Below are 25,648 nucleotides of genomic sequence, written 5' to 3' on the forward strand. Positions count from 1 at the left end.
TCTCGGAAAACTCGCTCATTTTACTTTCCTCCTCAGTTAGATAATTAACAGTATTTGGCCATGTTGAGCTGTATAGTTTCGCAGTGAGCCCGTCACACCCCCACATGTGGGACGCCCTAAAATGATGCTGTATATTATAACCATTGACTTCAACCTTTTTTTACACTTATTCTGATGCGACTACAATATAGCTTTCACCGTTACTAGGGTTTTCAGACTCGCTAGACTCATCTGTACTACCATCTCCCACCACCCCACCGGTAATGTTAATTGAACACAATACTGCAAAAACGCTACATTTTTACTTACACATAATTCCGTACATATTGAAGCTATTTATACCGTAGTTACACCATTATGTAGCTATTGTTATGGAGTTTAAGAATATTGCCACCTCTTGACTGTACGACCACCTCGTGTGACTACAGCGGCCGGTAAATCATCGGCCGTAGCCTCTGACTCTGATGAATCAACCCCTTCATCCTCAACTTCCACAACTTTCTCATTATTGGCTGGTTCTTGACGGTTATTAGGGGGTATAGGATCCCCTGCAGCTAGTGCTTCTGATACTGTTATAAAACGGCGATTCGGATTTGGCAGTGACTTGCGCTTTTTACCCCTTTTCAAGCGGTCTAGTTCCTTCTGTAATGCCGTAGCCTTAGTGCGTTCGGCTACCAACTCTGCCTCTAAGGCCTCAACTCCCTTGGCAACCTTCTGTAGCCTATAGCGGCTATGTGGGCTTGACTTGTTCGCAAAGTTGCGGATTTGACGGCTCGTACGGGGTGTAGAATCACTGTCAAGTCCAGGGGCTTGTGGCGGCGGTGGAGTGCCCTTTTATCAACATCTACCTGGATTTCTGGATGCCGTAGTGCCTTGGCCCTTGAATTGGCTAATTTCCAGTAGTTCTCCAGCCAGACTTAATGACCTTATCGGTTATAGCCTTGCGTGCAGTACTATAACACCGGATAAAGTTGACTTTATCAACTGGCGCCGCATCCGTCATTCTATCCAATTTACTGACTTCTGCCCTATAGGCCGACTTCAATACGTTAAAGGTGCCATTTTCATTTGGCTGTAAGCCATGGGAAGTGTGTGCCGGTAAGTAACAACAGTATACATTGTACATAAAGCACGTAGTCATCCACTCATCCTATATAGCCCAGTTAGTACAGTTATACTGCAATAACTAGAAGACTTACAGAGGCGTGGGATCCATGGCCATCTAGTATAATTAGCCTAGCATCAGAGGGGTCTGCTGGCTGCGTCTGAGGCAAGTATACGTCAATAAGCCACTGATGGCCTATATGGTTGTCTGTCCAGCCATTTGGTGACGTTATATAGCGCCAGTGGGGACAGATCTCTCGGAATTGGTCAATGAACCACTGTTTTTGGAGCTCTTTACCCTTAAACACTATACCTGGCTCTAGAAGGCGGCCATCGGCTGTAGTGGCTTCAATAAAGGTAGTCCAACTACGGCCCTGTGAGCTCTTAATTATAGCCTTCTGTTGGGCGTCAGAACTCCCCAATCCAAGCGATCCAAGAAGGATAGGAAGGAATGGATATGTTGGATATGTTGGACAACCAACATATCCAAGTGGGGATCAGTGAAGGAGAGATGGGTATATAAGGGACAGGACTCCCAGGCATTTCATAGATAGACAGTCTCTACTTCAGTGGTCAATCTAAGCATCAATCTAACCCATTGGTGAGGCAAACTGTGAAGGTCAACCCTCGCAGACTCACTACAACCAGGTGACTTACAGCTGGAACACCTGCCGTGGCAGTGTCAGATGGGAAGCCAATCATAACCCTTGTAGGAGCCCCGCCAAGCGTGGATGACTTAGTCGCGCTCCCTCAAACCTAAGTTGTCATCTTCTTTCCTTCGCTCCTTAGAGTAGAATCTTCGTCGATAGCACCTAATCGAGGTCTATACCAATGCGATGCAACCCAGGTCGTGACACAAACTGCCTTGACGACTCTATTCCCAGTTACCCTACTTGAATACTTCAGTTACCCAGAGCCCTATACTCCATACGTCAAACCCCGATATTATTGCTTGAGGACTCCGCAGCAGGACTTACTTACTAGCACAAACCCTTACAGACTCTTTAGTGGTTTACGCAGCTAGACTATTAGAGGTTTCGTTACACAGTATTGCAATCACCAGCAACTTCTTATAAAGTCGTCACATGGAATCTCATGTGGCTCGCACTTCCTGAAACTCCTGTAAGAGTTCCATCGCTCTTAGCAATATCAGTGGTCGAGCTCTGATACCCATCCTTTAACTGTAGGCTGGAAGTGAATATATGAAGTGACATTTATTGCCTTTACAAATTACACAGTGTGATCTGTTGCCTCTGAAGCCAAGCTGGTCATTCAGATCCTCTGCCTACTAATTCCAGAGCAAAATTAATGAAGACGATAACATTGCCAGCCAGTCCAGTGGCATTCAATGAGTCCATTGTGAATTAGACGTCCTAATAACCGTACTATGCCTAGATTCCCCCTCTTGGACACCTGTCTTATCCATATTATACTCGTTATCGGGTTTGATACGGTACTTCGTACGTAAGCGTTCGAGGAGGGTGTAGAAGTCTCGAATCTTATTCGAATCGGACGCTTTGACTCGGCTAGCATCTACGACGCGCCTAATTTTAGTACGTATCTGTGGATAGCGGCTAACGAAGTGATCCACCTAGTATTAGCCGAGTATATTGTTATCCCCTTGAGCAAGGAGGATTTCGGTAGCAAAGTCGGCCACATAACGCTTGCTAGGAGCCCATCCGCATAGTTCTTCGTGTAGGATCCAGTTCACGATGACCTCCTTTTGCTCTAGAGTCAAATTTTGTTGCCCGGAGGCCGCGTCGCGATGCGAATTACCGTGACAAATGCGGTAGGACAATGTAGTCCCCTTGATACCGTACCGATGAGCTGCTACGGCCTGGGAAGAGCTCTGACGGACAAGCTCTTTAGCGCATTCGATTCGCTGCTCAAAATCGTCCGGACTATTCTCCACTGGATCAGCCATTTTGTACGTAGCTAGGGAGCAATTGGGAGGTAAATTGAGAGACGTCATGTTGTTGGGACGTAGAATTTCCCTGCAAAATGGGGGTGCATGCAAAAAGGTGGTCAATGCGGTTAGACCAGAGACCAGGGGCTACGCCACATGCATGTAGAAATTATTCCAATTGCGTAGGCGAAATCCGTAGGCGAACTGTGCATCAGTCTAAGGTGACCAACCCACTTATAAGTGGGCCATACCCATGTGGATCTGAGTGTGGCCCTAGGCCCCACAAAAGTGGAAATAAAGCCAACGCTGTTACCGCGTTACATAGAAACCTAGACTTATCATCAATCAATCCACGAATCAACAGATCTGACCACACAGCTGACTTGGCACGAATTCAATGAACTTGACATTCGTGACATGAGTCCAGTGCGGTAGATCGACCAGGATCCACACCCATACCCCTTAGCGAGCTGCCAATTTTAGCACAATAAAGGGATGATCAATAACAGACACAATAAGCAAAGTTGAAAGTATTCACGGTATTTTCAACTAAATACATCAGAATTAAGCAGTAACTCCTAGAATCTAGCAAAGGTAGCAGATTCTAGATAATGGTGAATGGCGATTTCAAGGTATTATTCACATGTGTTGGGAAGCCACTGATATATCAAGTAGACTAAGCGACAAAGGAGCTAGAGTATAAAACAAGTAGAAAGACGCCTGCAAAACAACAGACGTGATACACACCTCGCCTTAGGTTCGAACACCAGTTTTTCTATTCCTCCTCACGTTAGATGAGATAACACATGTACACTTATCAAACATGTAACGAGGATACCACACGTCTCACAATATAATAGTCAGGTAGTGCAAAGGGTAGCTAGAAGTAGGCCAGTGTATGGGTGCGTATATCGCAAGACTGATTCTTGAAGAATCTAAACTAGGTGCGAGCGTCTCGAGTTCTCCTCTTAAGCTGGGCGGTTCCGGGGTTCTACCGGATCGGGGGGCGAATCCCTCCCGACTCGGCTTGTCAGCTGAGACCGGCCCGCCACAACGGCTCTTTCCTTACAAAACAAGCCAGCAGTCTTAATAGAACATGCCGAAAGAATTACATTCAGCTATAAAAGGTAATGGTCAGGAGATAATTGGAGACAGGCACCTCGCAAAATATAGTGAATAGCATTCATTTATTTTGTATCTGACTGCTAGTACTCTTCCTGAGTAAGCAGGTACATGGCCATCTGCCCACATAGCCAACAGCCATTCACACACTGAATGTGAGAAGATCAATTGTCATTGGGATATATTTGGTTCAGATGACAGATGACTTATGTCAGTTAGCTAGCTCAAGAGCTGTGCACAAAATGTACCCGCACTAATCGGGGGAACTATTCTGTCCTACAGGCTATGATATCAAACATACAGTTCAATATCGTTCTTTTGAAGCTAAGAAGATAAAACAATTTTACATACCATACTCTCCAAGTAGGGGAAGACAGATATATCGTAACTTGCAGTAAGCAACATCTGCCTATCGTTACAAGGGTCTTCCACCTATCACCCCTATCTTATACTTAGATCACAGCCCCGGATGTTAGAAAAATTAACAGGGCAAGTGATAGTAGATAAGTTACCTATCGCGTAACTATGTATGATTTGTGTCAGTACTGGTGAACAAACATTTATTCTGGGTCGCATTGAACAAACACCTTTGACGATACGGCATTAATTTCCACTTTGGCAAAGCCTAAAAGAATACCTACCAGACATATGGTTTACTAATTGATAACAGGTCATTTCTAATTTCCAGTATTCTTACCGAAGTAGTCAATGATCAATATTAGTTCTGGTGTCGATAAGGTTATTAAGGTATACCAGTCTTAACTAGATGGTAAAGCCAAGATTGATTGCGTGCAATGGACTGCATAATTGGACCTGTAAACTTGTGAGAAAATTTAGCTAGAGCTAGCATCATGGAACCAGTCTAATGAACAGAGGCTACATTCAAGGAAATTCTGAATGACCATAGTGTTTGGTATAAGTATGGTAGAGAGATAATCCCTGAAACCATCAGTGTCGCAGAATACAAGGCAAGGTCATAATAAAAATGGTGGCAGATTTCCGATAAATACTTAGATGCAGTAAGAATAATTTGTGACCTGTTGCGGTGTAAACCCCCTACTGGGCCGGCGTTGGAGAGTCCATATGTCAAAACAATGTTGTCTTTCCCAACGAGCTTCATAATAAACCAACACATCTGCACTAAAAACCCCCCACTAAATTATTAGGTCGAACTGTCGGCTCCAGTCCATCTGGGTCAGTGGGGGTAAGTCGAAGCGTCAGCCAAGCAACATCCCCAAGCACTGAAGCAACCCCAAAAGACAGAGACAATACCGCAAGGAGCCCAATCGCAAACTTCCTCACGCCGTTCTTTCAGCTCCCCCGGCTCATTCGACAAACAGGAAACCTCCCCAAGAGACATGTATCAGCTCTCATGATGTTTCGCTACACCAGTGGCTCGCTACACCAACGACTCCACCGCCAGTCGATGCGAAAGTTAAGAAGCCACAAGCGATGATGAATCGGACCCACGTTCTTTTTTTCTGCAGACATTTCAGTTTCGGCCCAGGCGAGACCGGCAGAAACGTACTTCAGATGTTTGGACTCGGTGCAATTGTGGACTTTCCCGCACCCATCACTTTGTGTTCTCGGTGTGGCTTTTTCAGTGTTCATCTGGCAGCGGCTCGGGCATTCCGGCAGATTTAACTAACCCCAGGTTTCTTTGACCAGCCTTTGACGCCTGCCACATACCCGGATCTCCCCAGACTTCCAGGCTGAGGCAACCTTTTGAAATAGGAACTAACTGTAATTGCAACTGTTCACAGTGTGAGTGGAGACATGTGGAGCAGTATGGCTGCATCAAGCTTCCTTGATAGGTTGTGTTGACACTTGACAGAAGTGTAAAACAGCCTTCTTTGATATGCAGATGTACTCGAACACCGCAAAAGTATTGCCTGACAGAACAGTCTCCTCAGGCAGGACTTTCATCTTAGAGACCGAATCCTCCACTTTGTCACTTGATAAGTTTGCAGATTAACCATCAGCCTTGTCAGCTGCATTCCTGTTGCCTTCTCCTTGTATCCTTCTCATTGTCCGACCGTAAACCTGCCAGCCCTACACCATCGGTACACCACCGGCGGAACTGCAAGCCACCACCACAACAACTTGGAGCCAGCGGCTTGCATAAACCGCGCAAGCACGAAACAGACCTCCAAAGGAAAGCATCTTTGGTTTACACCTAAAGGTCAGAAGCATTGCTCAAAGCTTTAATATTTCTGCGACACCCCCTTTCACAAAGTGTGCCTTCCCTCCCGCAGCAGGCTTCTGCTATTCTTGCTAAATCATCGCCGCTGGACCGGTTGTTCACTGCAGAGGGGGTTTAATGCGAACCACCTCTCATCTCCCATTTTGCAAGTACTGACCCGCAACCAAGATGTTTACTACGAAGCTCGTCGTGAACTATCAAGTGAAAGCTCCTCGGGTCGCACTCCAGAACATCGACCTTGGAAAAATGACTCTCTCAAACTCCATATCACCATGCCAATCAGTCAAATCAAAGGGAGAGATACCACAGCTAGAGTCCAATTCTGGAGAAGGTCCCGAACATGACGATTTCTGGGTCAAACCACGAACACCAGAGGAGACTGACGACCAGAGAGTGACCAGAGTCACCACGAATATCCGCATATCTCTCAAGGGACCGAGCCCGGCACTGGAACAGGACTCGGAGGAATTCAAGAAGCAAGGCAAGGAGATCCAAAAAGACATCCGTCGCCTATCGCGGTACTGCCGAAAACACTCGCGAAGGAAAAGCAGTCCCGTGCGCTTCGCAGATGAACAACGACAAGCGGCGGAACAACTCGAGCAAGAATGCGAGTTCCGGCGGCGCCTGTCGGTTCAAGACGGAGTGGCTTTCTTGGAGGACTTCCTGCACCACCATTTCCCAGAACACCTTGATCATATTCGCATCCAGAGTACACTGACGCTTGAGGATATCAAAATGATTGGCAACGAAGAGGCGGCCAAGGGAATCAGGGAATGTCGCCGGCTGTTCAATGCCCCTGTCATCAGCGACGAGATAGGAACGCTGCTGTGGAATGAATTGCGGCAGGGAGACGCGCTGGATCATAGCCATGAGTGGCGGTCCGAAGACGAAGTGGACAAGGAGAATATCCCGCTGGCAGAGATAAGGCAACAGCGCGCGACCATACTGGCGGAACAGAAGGCGAAGTTCATGGCAAACGCACTACAGGAGCAATTAGCCTGCAGAGGTGTCGGCCCATCAAACGGTCAGGGTCGCACTCCGCCGAGACGGTCTAGAGATGTGTCGCCGACCCGTATAGTTGCTGCCACAACAGCGGTGCAACAGCATGATGAATCGTCTTCGACGGCGGTGATGGACAAGAAAGCCGTTGAGGGTTTCTTGGATGAGGTTAAGGATCGGACGGCGAAAGCTGCGGGTTACTTCGCCGCATCACTGGCTAGTGGGTACTGCCACTGAGCAGCAGCAGCAGAGCTTCGCGGTGTCGTCATTTGAATGCAAGAGGTGCTGAAACAACGCGAATCATTAGAGATACCATTTGAATTAGGAAATGAGAGGTGGAACGAGCCTAGTGTTCAGCTACGGAGCATCAACTGATGCAGTGAGACGACGAGACGTGGGAAAAGTTGAAGAGTTTTACTAAGCCCTGAATTGATGGTTAATTGACTTAAGCCGAACGTTGCAAATGCGTCCGCAATATTCACACATAGTGGATTCTTGACCCCGTGGAGAGATGATCTTGCAATTATTTATCGTTACGTTCGCGTTCGATGACCCGTGAAGTTGAGAAAAGTCATGGGCGATGGAGCGCGTGGTTGGGGTGCCTGCTTGGGCCCCACCTTCAGCTCTAGAGTAGGCCGCCTCACGTCTCATACCTCGCGCTTTCCTTTTTCCGCACCATTATCACATTAACACCGCCTTCTCCTCACTTTAGGTCTTGGGTTCTTCATATGGAGCGTCGTCAAGAGCAGTGCCATCGAACATCGAGTTTCCGATCCGCTGAGTCTGGACTGTAGATTCTGGCAGCTAAATGACTTTCTCCGCAGGAAACACATCTGTACCCCTGAGAAACGGAGAGTTTCCTTCCTTGGTGTCAAAACAGCCTAGCCCGACCGGTTGGTTCGGCAGCCTTCCCAGGACAGGGCTACGTTATTCGCGGGAAAACCATGGCGATGTCTTCAATAGCTAATTTTATTTCGATTCCACTTCCGCAATGACACTGTAACAACCTAAGAGTCACATCCAGAGAGTTCGTCCGGACGGTGGCTACCATCCCGGGTACCTGAAGAGGGGTAACGGCCGGTACACAAGTCAACATGCAGAAATGAAGGCTGGGCCTGGACAGAAGTCTGGAATCATACTACCACCGTTGGCCATGTATAAAAGCAGCAACCATGGCGTATCCATGCGAGAACCAGCATCTAGACTCGAGTGAGTGAGGCTCTCCAGTCGCTCAGTCTGCAGATCCGCAACGAACAGTCTTGGCGATGAAGTTCTCAACGCCAATCTCGCTGCTCCTTGCAGCAATAGCTGCGCCGATCCAAGCTGCCTTCACCTGGCAGAATGTCAAGATCGGAGGCGGAGGCGGTTTCGTCCCCGGCATCGTTTTCCACCCCAAGACGGCTGGCGTCGCCTATGCGCGAACTGACATCGGCGGACTCTACCGCCTCAACTCGGACGACTCATGGACAGCGGTGACGGACAGCATAGCCGACAACACCGGCTGGCACAACTGGGGAATCGACGCCCTTGCCCTCGATCCTCAGGATGACAAGAAGGTCTACGCCGCCGTGGGCATGTACACCAACGATTGGGATCCCAACAATGGAGCCATAATCCGTTCTTCTGACCGCGGCGCGACTTGGAGTTTCACTAACCTTTCTTTCAAAGTGGGTGGTAACATGCCAGGACGTGGAAACGGAGAGCGTCTAGCGGTTGATCCTGCTGACAGCAATATCATCTACTTTGGCGCGCGCTCCGGCAATGGTCTTTGGAAGTCCACCGATGGCGGTGTCACCTTCACCAAGGTCTCCTCCTTCACGGCCGTGGGCACCTTTGCCCCAGACCCTTCGGACACCAATAATTACAACAACGACAAGCAGGGTCTCCTATGGGTGACCTTCGACAGTACCTCGGGCACAACCGGAGGCGCAACCTCGCGCATCTTCGTTGGCACCGCTGACAACATCACTGCTTCGGTGTATGTGACCAATGATGCGGGCGCGACGTGGACTACGGTTGCCGGACAGCCTGGGACCTACTTCCCGCATAAGTGCAAGCTGCAGCCCAGCGAGAAGATGCTGTATCTTACGTACAGCGATGGCACAGGGCCGTACGACGGCACATCTGGAGCAGTGTACAAGTACGATATTACAGCCAATACTTGGACGAACATCACTCCCGTTTCTGGGTCGGACCTGTACTTTGGTTTTGGTGGCCTCGGCGTGGACATACTTGCGTCCGGGACGATAATGGTGGCTAGTTTGAATTCGTGGTGGCCCGATGCGCAGATCTTCCGGTCGACAGATTCGGGCGCCACATGGAGCAAGATTTGGGAATGGGCTAGCTACCCAAGCATGACGTACTACTATTCGATGACAGTAAGTACATGGCATTTCTATCCCACCCAAGAGATACGTTTTTAACCCATCTTCGTGCAAAGACCCCTAAAGCCCCCTGGATCACCACAAGCTTCAACGACCTCGCCGACGCTGAGCGTCTAGGCTGGATGATCGAATCCCTCGAGATCAACCCGCACGACAGCGACCACTGGCTCTACGGCACGGGTCTAACCATCTACGGCGGCCATGATCTAACGAACTGGGATAGCAACCACAACGTCTCGATCCAGTCCCTCGCGGACGGAATCGAGGAATTCGCCATCCAGGGCTTGGCCTCTGTCCCCGGTGGCAGCGAATTACTAGTCGCTATGTACGACGAAAACGGCTTCACCTTTGCGAGCAAAAGTTCCTTGACCACATCGCCTAGCAAGAATTGGATGGATCCCGAGTGGTCATCGTCCACAGGCGTGGATTACGCCGGGAATTCAGTGTCCAACGTCGTCCGCGTGGGTAATGTGGCCGGGACGGCGCAGGTTGCGCTGTCTAATACGGGCGGAGCGTCTTGGTACGCCCACTCGGGGGCCGGGACAACCATGTACGGCGGTACGGTGGCGTACTCTGCAGACTCGGACACTATTCTGTGGTCTACGGCTTCCAATGGCGTGCAGCGGTCGCTAAACCAGGGGAGCTTCGCTGTGGTGGCTAGTTTGGCTTCAGGTGCTGTTATTGCGTCTGATAAGAAGAACGGGACTGTCTTTTACGCCGGTTCTGGGGCCAAGTTCTACGTGAGCAGAGATACAGGCAGCACATTCACGGCCAGTGGGGCTTTGGGGAGCGCGACTGCGATTAGAGATATTGCTGCGCATCCCACCACCGCAGGAACGGTCTGGATCTCGACTGATGTGGGGGTTTTCTACTCAACTAATTACGGTGCTTCGTTCACGCAGACCTCGACCAGCCTCAGCAATACGTATGCCATTGCTCTCGGTGTCGGTTCTAGCACGAACTGGAACGTGTATGCCTTTGGCACGGGCTCAGCGGGTGCGATGCTCTACGCTAGTGCTGATAATGGCGCGAGCTGGACTAGTATCCAGGGCAGTTCTCAGGGGTTCGGTGCTATCGATAGCTGTATTCTGGCTGGGAGCGCGAGTACAGCGGGACAGGTGTACGTCGGGACCAATGGGAGGGGCGTATTTTGGGCGCAGGGGAGTGTCAGTGGCGGGAGTGGATCTGGTACCACAACAGGAGCGTCATCGATCACGACTACCGAGGGCACATCGTCAACTGCCACAACAGGGAAAAGCACAACTAGCAACGTTTCGACCACTAGCTCGACTTTGAAGACTAGCACGACATCGACGGTGAAGGCGAGTACGAGCACGACTACAAGCACCGGTCCGAGCTCGACGTCAACGGCTGTTGCCCAGCATTATGCGCAGTGTGGTGGCACGGGATATACCGGGCCAACGGTTTGCTTGGCACCTTATACTTGTACGGTGCAGAATGAGTATTATTCGCAGTGTCTATAACTACAAGTGTGTGCTGGAAAGGTGGGAAGAGGGATGTTCGAGGTCGATTGTCTTTTTGCGGTTGATCTTTGTACATACAATTTGATAAATTCACATTTAAGAGATAATTGAATATCAGTTCAGTGACATTTTACTTGGCAGCCCTCTTTACAGCTAATTTATAGCACAGGCGGGGTCTTTTATTGTCCTAAACCTATCATGAGACAAAGAGTTATTGAACTAGGATGAATCTTCGAAGGTACAAATCAAGTCGCTAACACGCTACTTGGACTTAAGAGGTACCTGAAAGTACATATAGTCTATACTAGAATATTAGATAAGCAGCTAATCATCATAGTATAATTATGTGCCTAATTTAAGATATCTTGCCTATTTGGAGGAATATATGAATGCGTAGTATATCTGCGGGACTTACTGCAAGCTATAACAAAGCATAGGATTGGATGTTTCTTTATCTCTTCTAGTCAAAAGGAATGAAGGTAGTCATAAGAACCTGAAGTAAAGGAAGTTGTGCCTCTTGGCTGCACATTTTGAGATGATTCCGTTTCAAGGACCTGTTGAGGCTTTGCTTTTGATCTGGTCAGAGCGACAAGCCTCTCGATCTTTCTTGTTGTTATCCGCCCGGACAGAAGGCATTACTGAGGATACTGTTTTCCGTCTCCATCTTCATAATCTTAACTTGCGGGCATTCCTACCCGTCGTCAATATTTTCCTTGAAGCTCACCGATATTAAACATCAAGCTAACTAAATCGGAACAAAGGCGCGCTACCCAGCAGATAGCGCTGGTTATCGAGCTTGATTATATTCGTATATCATTATGTTTTGAAAGTAATCAAGGAGTACTTTTAGTTAATACAGCATATAATTGCGAAGCAGGTTATAAAAGACATGGATATTAACGACGAGCAAAAATACCCGCAGGTTGAGGTGCTGAAGACAAGAGACGGATAACAATTAGATAATAGGTAAAAGGAATAACGTAGTCCACAAGCGAACGGGTCACCCAACCGAACGGGTCACGCCAACTAGCAAAACATGGAATTCAACACGATTTCGCAACCACAACGCCGTAAATCAATTAAAACTACTCAGAATACTCTTGCCCAGATGATTCTATCTCTACCTGACAGGTTCGCGCATTATGCCCGGTCTTCCCGCATACGCCACAGCGCCGTTGCCGTGGCTGGCCACGATTTGATCCAGCGCTATTTCCACGCATTTCCTGCTGTACTTGCTGCACAACGTCCTTTTGATCTTGAAGATCTTGTACGTCTTGTGAATTAAGTGATCCTCCAAGCCGTACTCGTGTTTTTTGGCCCTGCGCCGCTTGCTAATTAGAGCATTTGCCTCTCGAAGTTCGGCGACCTCAGCTTGGAGTAAAGCCATCTTATGCATAATACTCCGCGCTCCTTTCGAAAACTGATCGATAGCATCGTAAATTGACGTCGGGGAGCTATTTTGATGCCTAGAAATTCGAGATTTAATAAATTCGGATTGCGAAGTAGCCTCGGTTGGGTTGTTTGGCGTCCGAGAAGCCTAAGGAAGGGTTTCCCGCGTAGGGGGCCGGGAGGACGTTGGAGTCTGTAATTTCACATCCAGCTTCTCAATAACAATATCTGGGCTTAAAGATACAAGCCCAGCCCCTTGAAAGCCTGCACGAATATTTCTTTCGGTCAGGCTCTTCTTGAACGCGTCGCAAAATGCCGGAAGAAAGTCCTCCTTTGTGATATGCGAAATCCGGGCTCGGACGAGCTTTTCAATTTGCGAGCCGTAGGCCTTTTTTAACGGCGCAAAACATGCCACATCTAGGGGCTGGAGGATATGAGAAGAGTGGGCAGGCATACAAAGTGTAATAATATTGTTCTCTTTGCAATATTGCTCAAAGGCGTCGGAATGGTGGCTTTCGTGGCCGTCCAGGATAAGAAGGCGATATACACCCGATTTCCGGCCTTTGGTGTATTTGTCAAAGTGTTTTAGCTAATCTGCGGTCAATTCGTTCGTATTCCAACCATTTGGGCTCACGGCGATCCTCCAGTCCTTCGGCAACGCGTCGTTTTCGTACCAGGAAGAGAGGTGGTATTGGCCCTTGACAATGATGTATGGCGGGACCGTCCAGCCTTGGGAATTGACGCCCTGGATCACCGTAGCCCATTCCCGATTGCCAGGCTGGGCTAGCTTAGGCTTGCCTTTCCTTTCAGAGCTCGTAACAACCATCAATGCGGTAATCTGACCTATCATAAAGCCGGTCTCGTCGAAATTGTAGATGTCGGCATCGGCGATCCCATATTTCGCAATTGTATTGCGCACAAGGTCAAACCAGCCTTTAATAAGCTCTGGATCTTCGCATAAGGCACGAGAATAGTCGTATTTACGGCTGAATACCGTCTTGAGCTGTGGTTGTCGCTTAACGAAGTTGGAGGCCCAGTTCTTGCCGACGCGTAACGCGTCGCGGTCGCGTAGCAGTCGGTTTGCCATATCTTCAACAGAACTTAGCCGGGGAGGGAATGCTTGCGAATCTAGCTCAATTATCCTTTGAATAATCGTATTTTCTTCTAGTTTTGTTAAATTACGACCGTTAGCTTCGATATTGCGACGTGATTGACGTTTTTGAAGACGCGCCTGGAGAGTAGTATTCGAGACTTTGTAGATTGTTGCAGCACGTCAGATACTAAGTGTTGAGTCATTTCTGATAGCCTGAGTTGCAAGGAGTAATTGAGATTGTTTTTGAGAAGAATCCATCGAGAATTAGTTGCGTGGTAAAGTTAGGAAGTTCAGTTCTATTTTTTGCTATCGGCGTGACCCGTTCGCTTGTGGACTACGTTATATTATTATTAAATACGCCGTAGGCTCGAAGCCCTCGGTACCTCTACAAGTGCTCCCGTATGTCAAACCGTGCCCTAATGGCTGGACTAAACACATACGCTGCTACGTAGGTTCGCTCTATTAGCGACTGCGTTACGTCCACCACAATACTATGTTAGTTCTCACCCTACTAACAAAGTCCCCCTGAGAAGATCGATATTATCCGGGCCTAAGCGCTATCCGGCCAGTCCTGAGTAGCCACCTTGTGATAGTCCCGCTGACTACTGGTTTCCCCGTCGCCGTTGCCAGGTCTTTACGTGTATGCAGCGGCCATGGTGCGATAGTGGCCCGTAGGCGCTCTCTCGATTCTTCCAGCAGGCCGCAAAAGAGGATTACTGTGAAGGTCAACCCTCGCAGACTCACTACAACCAGGTGACGTACAGCTGGAACACCTGCCATGGCAGTGCCAGGTGGGAAGCCAATCATAACCCTTGTAGGAGCCCCGCCAAGCGTGGATGACTTAGTCGCGCTCCCTCAAACCTAAGTTGTCATCTTCTTTCCTTCGCTCCTTAGAGTAGAATCTTCGTCGATAGCACCTAATCGAGGTCTATACCAATGCGATGCAACCCAGGTCGTGACAATTACGTGCTCTGCCGTCTCGGGGGCCTCTCCACAGCGGCATAACTGCGAGTACACACCGAAGGCTCCTATCTTAAATAAGAAAGCTGATAGTCCTATTTTTCCGGTCCTGATTTGGCATAGGGTAGACGCCCCTGTCGGTTTAGGTCTGAGTACTTGCCCTGTTTCGGCATTCGCATCGAGGGCCCCTCCTGCTCCTCGGCGATAGCGCGTCGCTGGCGGTCGTGTTGTGCTGCCCCGGAGAGCCATCTCTTCTCCCAGTGGTCTAGGAGGGCAGCCGGGATTTCCTTCGCCTTGCCTATCCACTCGGAGCCCCTAGCCTCCTTCTCTATCGTGTACCCCGCTGGTCTGAGCGATTGTGACGCCCGCTTCCGTCTCGCCGGCGTGTCCTGTCGGAGTATGTGTGACGCTCTCGCGCTCGCGCTCCGAAGCAGGCTCCTTTTGCCGTTATTCCGTAGCCGTTCTTCAAATTTCGCCGCCCGGGCACTGAGATATAGGTCTAGTGGCGGGATAGCTGCCTCTATTTCTAGGTATCGGACCGGTGTCGCTTTGTAGGCGCAACAGACTATTCGGAGGCACTCATTCTGTATCCCGACTAGGCTCTTAGCTGGTCCCGCTGGTTCCTCACTTATAGTGTGCCACGCAGCCGCCCCGAAGGCGATCGCGCTGCGAATAACCGACGTGTACAGTAGTCTCGCCCGTATGAGATCGCAGCCCCACGCCATGTTCACTAGCTTTGTTAGGGCTAGCTTCTGAGTCGCCATTTTTTATTTAACCCGTTCGGTATGGGCGTGCCACGTTAATTTGCGGTCAAACTAGACCCCTAGGAACCTTGCCGAGACCTTCGGCGTTACTGTAGCGTTTCCAAGACGGATACTTTGCGGGGAGGGGTCTCGGGTTCAAGTGAAGTGCATCAGCTCACTCTTGTCCGGAGCGAACTCCATCCCGTGCCTGGCGGATAATCATACGACGAATCACGACAGTCCCGAAACTACGTTATATTACAAACTCCTAACGTTATTTATTTAAGCGGGCTAAAATAATGGCATGGTAATGTCGGGTGGGAAGGCCGCAATTTGTAAGGGGAAGAAGGTAGAGATAAATAAGAAATATTCAACAAGATCTGCAGTCCAGGCGGATAACAGCAGCATATAAGAACCGTAGTGCTTTGATCAGGTTGACGGAAACAGGCTTGAAATAATCAACTACAATCTCTCTGGGCCTTAATATTACGAATCGTTGGTTCTAACTAACTTCACAAGCCTGATTGCAGGCTAGGCAGCCCCGCAAGAAGAAATGGGACCAGGAACACGGAACGGAAGAACCCTTCAAGAAAGAAGCAGGTATGAGGATAAAGGTTACCTGACTAAACCTTGCAGGCTTAGTAACGATCTAAGGAATTAGTGAAAAAGGAAATCGCTATATAAGTGATAGAGGTTCTTAGACTTTAATAGTAGACAGTCCTTTAACCAATAGGTAATGCCTACTAAGCCTTGACGACTCTAACACTGATATACTACTAGTTCAGTTTTATACGTATCCATTGCATTGATCAAGATCCCGTTAATATTATTATTATTAAATACGCCGTAGGCTCGAAGCCCCCAGTACCTCTACCAGTACTCCCGTATGTCAAACCGTGCCCTAATGGCTGGACTAAATACATACGCTGCGTTGCGTTCACTACCATACTACGTTGGTTCTCAACCTACCAACTAAGTTCCCCCTGAGAAGATCGATGCTATCTGGGCCTTGAAGCTGTCCGACCCGTCCCTAGCAGCCACCTTACAATAGTCCCACTAACTACTGGTTCTCCTGTTGCTGTTGCGAGGTCTCTGCGAGAGTATAGTGGCCGTGGTGCGATAGCGGCCCGTAATCGTTCCCTCGGTCCTTCCAACAGCCCGCAAAAGAGGATTACGTGCTTCGTTAATATTACTCAACTTGCTAGCCTCAACCTTACAGCACTCTTTAGTGGTTTAGCAGCTAGACCCCAAATAGTGTTCGTTGCACTACTCTGGAGAATATTTTACAGACAGTGGTACGCTTTGTCGTTGGTCGCCATGGTAGTTAAGGGAGGCCTACTTAGTCGAATGAAAACTTTGCTACCAAGATAGCACTTCATCTAGGGCAAAAGCACCAGCCTTATAATTTTCCACCTTTATTTTTATGTTAAATCGCCAACTATTAGAGGCTTTTTTGTTCTAGCACCACTTCTTTGGGACTGCAAACACCTATCTGGTACACCTGGGATCAAGATATCTCAGCTCAAAGTTGTGTTACAAATTAGCGTTAAGAGTCCTGCTTAAGAGTGGCGATTTCCCGCTTGATATTGCATCGAGTTTTTCATTCGTCCCTTCTAATCTAGGCGCATCAACATTATTTCATGGAGGATTGTGATGTTTATTGAGCTAGGTTAACCTCCGTCAGGTGTAACGGTAGAATGTTACCTATCTAACTAGTATACATTGTTACGGAGTAACTAGGGCTCCGCCAGTGGACTATGTGCCACTAGTCCTCTGTTATTATTCAAAACAAAATCAACATACATTAATTTGAGGACCCTATCTAGCTTTTAGACAAAGTAACACGCAGCAGCTAACACAACTTGCTAATTCTATTTTACAATAGCTAAATTATCTACCCTGATATTGCATAGCTGGACCGTGGTCTTCTGTGAAGACACTAAGTACTACGCATGGATGCTATCTAATTATCTCAATCCCCAAGTGGTCTTTTCCTGTTTGAAAGTAGGTCAGTGATATTGCTTCAGGCAGGGACACCAACTGTCCCTTAGCTCAGTTGCTAGATGGCAAAACACGATAGCAACGCCCACAACTCTAGTCCAGTTCTCAAGTGACCAACAAAACCCCAGGTCCAGCACCTTTCGAGTGCATTTTACCGGGCTCTTGAAAGTTGGCCAGCCATTGAGCACAAGCAATACCGCAAGCATGCTTCCACAAGCTGATTCCACCCAATTCCTAGCAGGAACGGAAACGAATCCCCATAACCACGGTGGATGTGCTCACAAGATGTTTCTTCTGCCTTGAAAATAGTGTGTCGTACTTGGCAGCGGCCTGAGGCGGCATATAGCTACTTTCGTTACACGTAGGCTATAGGGGCCCCTCACGACGTCTGATTAAGGTACGATGGACTATAGCGGGAACAGGGATTGCGAATATGTTGGGATGAATACAAGGATGCCATTAACCTTGTCACCGTGGTGGGGTGTGAGGGCGGGAAGCAGGGAAACCTTGTCGAGTTTAGACCATGAAGGAATAACTAATTCCTTATCCTAGCCATGCTCGACTTCTGCGGACATCTCGAAGAGGAAAGGAGCGTCTGAAAATGCCAGGCACGACTCCACTGAAGCCAACCTCTCGCAGCTCTCGCAAGCTTCTCTGCTTCAGGCGGTAGACCAGACTAAGGCATACTACCGAATCCGCGGGACAGCGAGACAGAAACGAGACTCCACCTTGGAAAAAACAGGACCCTCTAGTTCAAGTCCTGGCAAGCTACATCAAGCTGCTGTGAGAAGGTAGCATCTCCATTTGATGCAAAGAACAAGTGTTCCTGATCACGGCGTGCGACACGCTGGACTTGAGACTTTGAGGCTTAGCTAGAAGTGAGAAAGAAGCGTAAACCGCGTCAATGCATTTTCAAGTCCAACATGACCGCGACGAAGCGTATATATGACTTGGTGATGTGATGACTTGGTGATGTGATGACTTGGTAATGGCTTGTCTCAGGACACGTTGACTTGCCAGCATGTCTGCGACGTCAAATCGGCATCCAACATGGAAAGTGCCACTGTCGTTAATTCTTGACCAATGCCGCTGCCGATCAAGGTAACTTGGCCGGGGCAAAAGTGGGACTCTTCAGCGGAACATCAAAAGTTCCGGGGCGGCCCGCATGACGTGCAGCGCAGGCGATCTGGATTGGTGCAACCATACCAGCAAAAAACATCCAATCTGTCGCAACGCGGGAGCATCGACCGACTGCTTCTGTGCACTGACGCGGCTTCTAACTCTCGCCGGTAACGAAGCCAGGCAGATTATTCAATCCTTATGACTTTGCAGCACTAGGTTGTCGATTGGGACTCTCGTTCCCAGTCCATAGCTACCCCATCCTACCCTATCCAATCCTCATTTGATGACATCCTTCGATTACATCCTTCGACGGTCGCATTCGCAATGGGAGCCTGCGCATCCTGCCTTGGCCGGCGCGGCGACGATCCCTTCGACGAGGTGGGTTCTGGATGCTTTGGCCATGGCCTTTTGCTGCGAGTCTAACGTGTCGGTCAGGATGATGTCTCGCGACTACTTCTAGATGACCCAAACAACTTCCAGTACGGCAGCTTCAGCGATCAGAACATCAATCCTCAGGCCGACCCCCAAGAATCACAACGGGAGACGGAGGCTCTGCAGAAGGTGGTGGCGCGCACGTCCAAGTAAGGCCACATGCATTTGCTACGGGATGTTGGGCGGCTGACGTGTACCAGTAATTTGGTCGATATCTTCGAGATCACACCGCAGGAGTCACAGCGCACCCATCCGACCATGTTTTCGGGCCAGAATGTCTGCTTGGACAAATACCAAAACATAATCTCTAAATTGTTGGCTAGTGACGATATGACCTCGGTACAGGGACACGTGGACTGGCTCAGTGACGACGACATAACGGAGGTGCAGGGCGGTATGCCCGGGATCAAGGAAGGAGGAGAGCCTCTTGTGGGGACATTTGCCGATGCAGCAACCGCAGTGGCATGAACTATATCACGGATTACTAATGACGGCGGCGACACTCTCGATTCTGACGTGAGATGATCTGGGGGAACCTGTCATGCAAGATGCGGCAGTAGGCTCGGATCCCGGCGGGGTTCGTGTGGATTCTGCAACGGCTCAGCCAAGCTCAATACCGCAGTCTTGCGGGTCCTATGCAGCCTCACGCTTGGATATCAGAGTTGATGATGGGGACATATTCCCTGTACTGCAGAATATTCGAGTCAATCAACTCGTTCCTTTGTCGGAATGCTCTCTTCTCACTGGCTCTTGAACAGCCAATTAGCACGTGCCGCTGGATCCTTCACGAGCACAATGACCATAGGGCCACGGCCACGTCCTCGATTACTCCTCTGCTCGGCTGTGGAGATATATAAAGGAGGCCCGCAGGCTAGCGCGGTTTATCTGTCAAAATGTCATCACTTAAACCCAAATTTCTCCGGCTTCGGTGCACTCCAGAATGAGGTCTACACGGAGTCTGGACCGATACCCTTTTATATCGAAAACAGTGCCCCTAGTTCTCAGGGTTGTGCGACAAACTATGCGGGTCAGACTAGCCACTCAGACGGTAGTATCTGGCGGGATACCCGCAGCCCCTGTTCCCTTCTTGGCCACTTAGCCGCTGTTTCCACAGCATATGCTTCTCCTGTGACTCGCTGGAAACAGACGGTCTGCAGGCAAGTCTCACGCAGAATCGACACGGGGCTGTTACCCCTCTATTCCTCCCTCGCGTACTACTGAGTCATTTACCTTTACCCAGGCGCTTCTCGAAGTTGCTGCCCTAACAGGTGTGTACATCGCACTGTTGCGGCCTCGACCCCTTTCCCACAGTCCATTGTTTTGCAGGCAGCACGCCTTTCCATCCAGTTCAGTTTTTACAAACCTCTTCCCCGCTTTGTCAGACCAACCGCCGGACGAAATTACTGCTGAGGGAATAATACCTACGCCGACGGAAAACCACGACAAGCGCACCGTCGTCTCGAGAACTCAGATTTGGGAGATTTTTGTCACAGCCAACAGGACCGATCGAGCGGTTACAAGCGTCTTGTCATGAAGTCAAAAGAGCTGACTCCAAATCCATTGATTCGAATCAACCGTTGCACTACCAATACAAAGGACCGGCAATTCCAGCACGAAGAAGCCCAATAGAAACCCCGACCCAGAATATCAAGACCCAATTCCCTTGCCTCCTTAGGCTACCCTGTTGTTGTCACTGCTGGCGTGGTGTACCTTGTTGCCACACCAGCTCCACTGATGGAAAGCAGACGTTCCCTGAACCCGTCCCAGCCTTTTTCCCGCGCCGTGTCTTTCCGCCGGCATGCCTAACTCATCGAGTATTGCCTGTTGTGGTGCTGCATCTGCATGCTGCTGATGGCGTCCTCGACCTCGCTCTTGTCTCGCTCGGCCTTCTCGATCGTCGCATTTCGGTTGCCCTCGCGTTGCCACCGGTATATATCGCTTTGCAGCTTCATGTATTTGCGTTGCTTTTTGTCGATATCCTTGCAGATCTTGCATTTGTCTGGCTCATTGTTTGTGTTGTAGACGAGTTTCAACCCGCACGTCTCGCCCGTCCGGTACTCCTTATTGCATTGTTGACGAAAGTGCCCCCAGCGCCAGTAGCCACAGATCCATCGTGTTTGTTCAAAGTAGCACATGCTTGGTAGGTTGTTGGGCTTTGTTTTGGTTGATTGGTTGGCTGTCTCTCGTGGCTACAGCCAGTCAGTTTTTGCTTGAATCGGTGTTGATTCCTCGGGTCAACGAGACATGAGGCTGCAGGCAACCACTGCCCTTTTTGATGGACTTACAAACCCAAGGTCAATCTTTTCTTCGACTTGGCGGGACGACTTGAAGCGCTTGTTCGAGTTACTTTCTCTTCTTGATCTTCTTGGACCTTTTGTGTCAACAACACACACACCATCAGCAACACTTGCCGGAATCGACATGATACTTATACTTGCCTCATCTAGACATCATCCCCTAAGATGTCGTTGGTTCGATGTTTGTTTGCAGCATCGGTCAATTTTTTCACCTGTGCAGTCTTCGACATGCGTTGGCAGAAGCCTCCTTTGCTGCCGGTTCAGTCTTTCTACCCGACGACGTTTCTCCAGGATTGGTGGAGTACCACTCAGGCTATCTGGCAATTGGGTTGCATGCGAATGGACTTCATTCCGCCCAACACAATCGTCCACACGCTGTCCAGATGCCACGTCGACGATGGTTCAATTTGCACCGGCTCAACTTCCCCACCTGGCTTGCAAGTACCTGGACTGGTCGACCGACGATGAACACCTGAAGAGGGTAGTGGTAGTGAGAAGCCCCATTTCTATCCACCCTTTCATTGGACGGCATACCAACCCTGACGTCTACAGGATAGTCCACATATGTCTACTACATATGCACGCTCTCGTCTCGACGCAGACGCAGACCCTAGTTATGCCTCCCGCTCGACGACGCAGAATTTTGATCTTTCCGTCTGCGGCCGGGGGCCGCCCCCCTAGTGCCCACCTACTATTTCTGCAGACCCATTTGGCTAGTCGCGGTTCGGTCCTTGCCCTGTCTCGAAACAAGGGCCGCTCCAATTCAGTATATTTTCCAGGACAAGCAGAGGGCTCAAATCACTGGAACACAGGGCTCACGTTTAGCATTTTTGCCACATCCGAGACCAGACTACCATCCTCACTGGGGGCTTCATCTCGGTTGTCCCCCTGCAAGATTGGCTTCTTCTATTCTGTCTGCATCTGCATCTGCAGCTTCGGGAGAGTTGACATTGGCCCTTGGGCTGTCCAAAGTATATTACATGGTTCGCAGGATAACAACAGGGTTGGATGCTTTTGCCACCTACCCATTCTTCCATATTGTTTCCTCTGATTGGGGTTCTCGCCAGACCGATGCTTCTGAGTTGTCCAACTCAGCAAGCCACCATCGGGAAGCAACGATATTGTTCAGATGCAAGAGGGCTCGACTTGCAGCCAACATATGTCACAACACATCGAGATGGCTTTGCCCACCCGACATAGCCCTGACACGAGCCTCCACGGGAGTCGGTCCCTCGACCGGGTGGGTGTTCCTATACGACGCCAACGCACAACGTTGACATTGGGTGCTTGTACCGTTATGGAAAACTCTTGCCATGGTGTCACACCCCTGACACGGCCTGGGTCCCCACCGCCCATGTATCCAGGGCCAGGTGAGATAAGGTCTGAGACGGCGCTGCCAAATACTGCAGGATACCGCAGTACCTGCGACTCACATGAATGACACCATGTTCATGCACAGGGCACCCCGTTTGTGTCGGTTAGCCATGGTCAATACCAAGGATGATCGACGACGGTGGTTGGGGACAACGTGGCATTGCCTCTCTGGGGGGGGGGGGAGGGGGGGGCCGGCCAGGCCCACCCGCATCTTGTTGCTCGGAATTTTGTAGAAGTTGTACGTCTAAGGGGGACAGGGAGTCTTTTGGGCAATCCATTCTCTTGCATTTTGTCATATTACAAATGTTCGCTGTCGTGACTCTGCTATGGTGACACTTGCCACTATAGTGGCCAGCAGTGCAAGGATGAAGAACCGATTTTCCGGGATAGGTACTATCATCCTTTAAGGAACTGACCGGGAGGGGGAAATATAGGGCCAAGGATGATGAAATACGAGTTAATACTTGCAGGACTAGTTTTGGAACAAGAGGAATCCACCACGACGCGGGTGCCTCGTTTCCCAGCACGTCCACTGAATCCGGTCCACTTACGTAGGGGCTTATAGTCACCACCAACGACCACAGTGAATGGGAATACGGAGCGGCGGGCATAGGTGAAAACTCAGCATCTGCACAAGGTACATTTTGATTGTCTCGGAGTATAGTAGCCGGTGGTATGACACGACATATGTCGTGTCAAGGCGTCTCCGGCCACGATCCCGGCCATTGGGCGGAAGAGAGGCTGGTGTGCATTAGGTCAGCCTTGTATACGGCAAGGCTTGTCCAGTGTGCGGCTGATGGCATGAGTTTGCATCGACGAGGAGGACCAAGTACTTTGATATCGTGCCCGTTCGTGTTTATAACATTGATCCGGCTGGGGTCGGATGTCCACCCCCGAGTTAGCGCATGTTGGAACGCGCTTTGCAGTTTACACGAACAGATGCTGCTGTCCGAGCGGGGGTCGTATTTCTGGGTTTGTGTTCTTAAAGGTTGATACCGGTCATGGTTGTTTACACGACCGTCCCCAGCGGCCAGGCGTGTTGTGATTCCTTCCTTGTACGTACCCATTTGGCACTGTGGCCCAAATCGGTCGTGTTTACACGGGCCGTTCCGTTCTCCGCCTCCAGAGAAAGACTCTCCAGCTTTGCGTCATCATCACCGAGTCTCCATCTTTAGGGATGAATCTGGACGCAAAGAACCCGATTTCACGATGCGGGAAGAGGAAAGTAAGCAGGTAACTTGTTTTAAGGTTGAAAATGCTAGTGGCAGTTCATCACACTCAACCAATCGGGTAGTTGAAATGAAAAACGCCATAGCTGTGGTTGTTGCGGGAAGCCCCCAACTTCTCTGAACTCTTGTAAATCATGTGGCTAAGAAAGCATGCGTTTTCCCATAGTTCAAGCTGACGAGAGGGTCGTATTTCTGTCTGCCCAATGGCAGCAGGGGGGAATCGAAACGGTGTCTTCCCTGTTGCACGATGCCAACGTATGTCAGGAGTGGATCATCCGAGATGGTGGGAAGCACAAGAGAGGCATGCATGGTGTGTGGCCTTGTGGATGAGGGTGTCAGTGAGTGAGAGAGAGAGAGAAAGAGACAGAGAGAGAGAGAGAGTGTGTGTGTGTGTGTGTTCGACCGCCTTCACCCTAAACCCTACATCCATGCCTGAGCCATGCACTATAGTAGGCTAAGGTAGGTCGATGGCCGTTGGCAAGGACGTGTTTGATTCACAGCCTCATGGTGAGCAGATTGGGCAGGCTATTGGTTGGGCACCACGAGACAAGAATGGCCGCGGCCTACGGGTCGTGCCTCCCGGCCACAGAAATGGCCACTAACCACACCACAACAACATCACTTTCACACAGAGAAAATCTCGTGATGAGGCGAACGACGACGCGATGCCGGGTTGCCCCAGATGACGGCCTCGAGCCGAAAGGATCAAAGAAGTCACGATTGTTTCTGCGCTGCCGTGTGACCTCCCTATATCTATGAACCAACCCCTATTCGCCAATGCCAACGACTGTCCTGCACTTTCTTTTTCTTTTCTCCCACGCGCATAAGCCGCAGCTGTCTGTCGTCCCACACCGTCTCTTCGGACACCACATCTCAACCCGCTTTGGCGAACTGCTGATGACTCGATCATCTTCGTCCCGGATGAAGGTGCTCTGAGTTGGCACAGAGCGCCGTCTATTCCCGACTTTCCAGGGTTGCCTAACTGGGATATTCCACGCAGAAGGACATCCCACACATGCTCCACTGTTCACTGCACATCGGTGCGAGGAGATATCGAGGTACATGTTTCTGTGCATCACCAACTGTCCCTAGTCCAAAACGACCTTCCGTTCTGCCATCTTGTCCCGCAAACCCCTGACCCTCGTCAAGGTAACCATACACGACAACCCTTGAGAGCCGCAAGCCGAGCCAATTCCAGTTGAAGCCCAATTGACCACTAAGGCGAATATGGAAGTCGATTCATTAGGCGCCAACAGTCATCCGCAAGCAAGAAAAAAGAAAATAAATGGAGTGGCCGGGTCACTTGTGCGTAATGTGCGTAATATCCGTTACTACTAGCCCATTATCGCGGCCTTCCCCCGCGTCTTCAAACCAACCGACACACACAAATAAGGCCAAACTCCATGTCCCAGGTACATGAACCTACAGCGTCACGTTACCGTTATGTCAGGTACATACAACCGACTACATGCCGCTTGCTTCCATATGTGACGAGTAGTTCTGCGACATCGTGCATACGGAATGTCTCTGCAATCTACGTTTATAGCGCCAAGCTTTATGGGGGGTTAGCAGCAGCCAACGGCCGGCCGGCCGATCAATCTAGTCTTGAGTACCATTCCACGAGCTACAAATTTGCTGCCAAAACACCAGAAACAGAGATTCGAAACCCAGTGCGGCGATGACAGGACATATAGCAGCGTTTCCGTGGAGTTGCAGGCCTTGCAGCTGTTCATGCCGATAGAAACCCAAGTATATGCATCAGACGAGAACTCGGACCACGCTTGGCTTTTCCGGCTAAGACGGGGT

General features: G+C 49.7%; 7 protein-coding genes across 7 annotated transcripts; 6 read left to right on the forward strand and 1 right to left on the reverse strand.

Annotated features, from left to right (window-relative positions):
* The first annotated feature begins 6,314 nt into the window (after positions 1-6,314).
* Positions 6,315-7,883, forward strand: BCR38DRAFT_447291 (uncharacterized protein). Its single transcript, XM_040861139.1, has one exon. The coding sequence runs from the start codon at positions 6,504-6,506 to the stop codon at positions 7,569-7,571; it is 1,068 nt and encodes a 355-aa protein (XP_040711349.1). The 5' UTR covers positions 6,315-6,503; the 3' UTR covers positions 7,572-7,883.
* Positions 7,884-8,599: 716 nt separating this feature from the next.
* Positions 8,600-11,202, forward strand: BCR38DRAFT_489360 (family 74 glycoside hydrolase; the record flags this gene model as incomplete). Its single annotated transcript, XM_040864386.1, has 2 exons — positions 8,600-9,712; positions 9,775-11,202. 2 exons carry the CDS (start codon positions 8,600-8,602, stop codon positions 11,200-11,202), a joined length of 2,541 nt encoding a protein of 846 aa, XP_040711350.1.
* Positions 11,203-18,834: 7,632 nt separating this feature from the next.
* BCR38DRAFT_352792 (late endosomal/lysosomal adaptor and MAPK and MTOR activator-domain-containing protein) lies at positions 18,835-19,410 on the forward strand (the record flags this gene model as incomplete). The annotated part of the gene is made up of 3 exons (XM_040856730.1): positions 18,835-18,888; positions 18,946-19,091; positions 19,143-19,410. The coding sequence occupies 3 exons, from the start codon at positions 18,835-18,837 to the stop codon at positions 19,408-19,410; spliced, it is 468 nt and encodes a 155-aa protein (XP_040711351.1).
* Positions 19,411-19,541: 131 nt separating this feature from the next.
* On the forward strand, positions 19,542-20,388 carry BCR38DRAFT_73075 (uncharacterized protein). The gene has a single exon (XM_040865590.1). It carries the CDS (start codon positions 19,672-19,674, stop codon positions 20,161-20,163), a length of 492 nt encoding a protein of 163 aa, XP_040711352.1. The 5' UTR covers positions 19,542-19,671; the 3' UTR covers positions 20,164-20,388.
* Positions 20,389-20,744: 356 nt separating this feature from the next.
* Positions 20,745-21,077, reverse strand: BCR38DRAFT_353044 (uncharacterized protein; the record flags this gene model as incomplete). The annotated part of the gene is made up of 1 exon (XM_040856747.1): positions 20,745-21,077. One exon carries the CDS (start codon positions 21,075-21,077, stop codon positions 20,745-20,747), a length of 333 nt encoding a protein of 110 aa, XP_040711353.1.
* On the forward strand, positions 21,063-22,111 carry BCR38DRAFT_73095 (uncharacterized protein). Its single transcript, XM_040865591.1, has 2 exons — positions 21,063-21,729; positions 21,797-22,111. The coding sequence occupies exons 1-2, from the start codon at positions 21,187-21,189 to the stop codon at positions 21,851-21,853; spliced, it is 600 nt and encodes a 199-aa protein (XP_040711354.1). The 5' UTR covers positions 21,063-21,186; the 3' UTR covers positions 21,854-22,111.
* Positions 22,112-22,258: 147 nt separating this feature from the next.
* BCR38DRAFT_447317 (uncharacterized protein) lies at positions 22,259-22,792 on the forward strand. The gene has a single exon (XM_040861140.1). It carries the CDS (start codon positions 22,369-22,371, stop codon positions 22,678-22,680), a length of 312 nt encoding a protein of 103 aa, XP_040711355.1. The 5' UTR covers positions 22,259-22,368; the 3' UTR covers positions 22,681-22,792.
* The last annotated feature ends 2,856 nt before the right edge of the window (positions 22,793-25,648 follow it).

This window comes from Pseudomassariella vexata, assembly GCF_002105095.1.
Source record: "Pseudomassariella vexata strain CBS 129021 chromosome Unknown BCR38scaffold_16, whole genome shotgun sequence".
Lineage (NCBI taxonomy): Eukaryota > Fungi > Ascomycota > Sordariomycetes > Amphisphaeriales > Pseudomassariaceae > Pseudomassariella > Pseudomassariella vexata.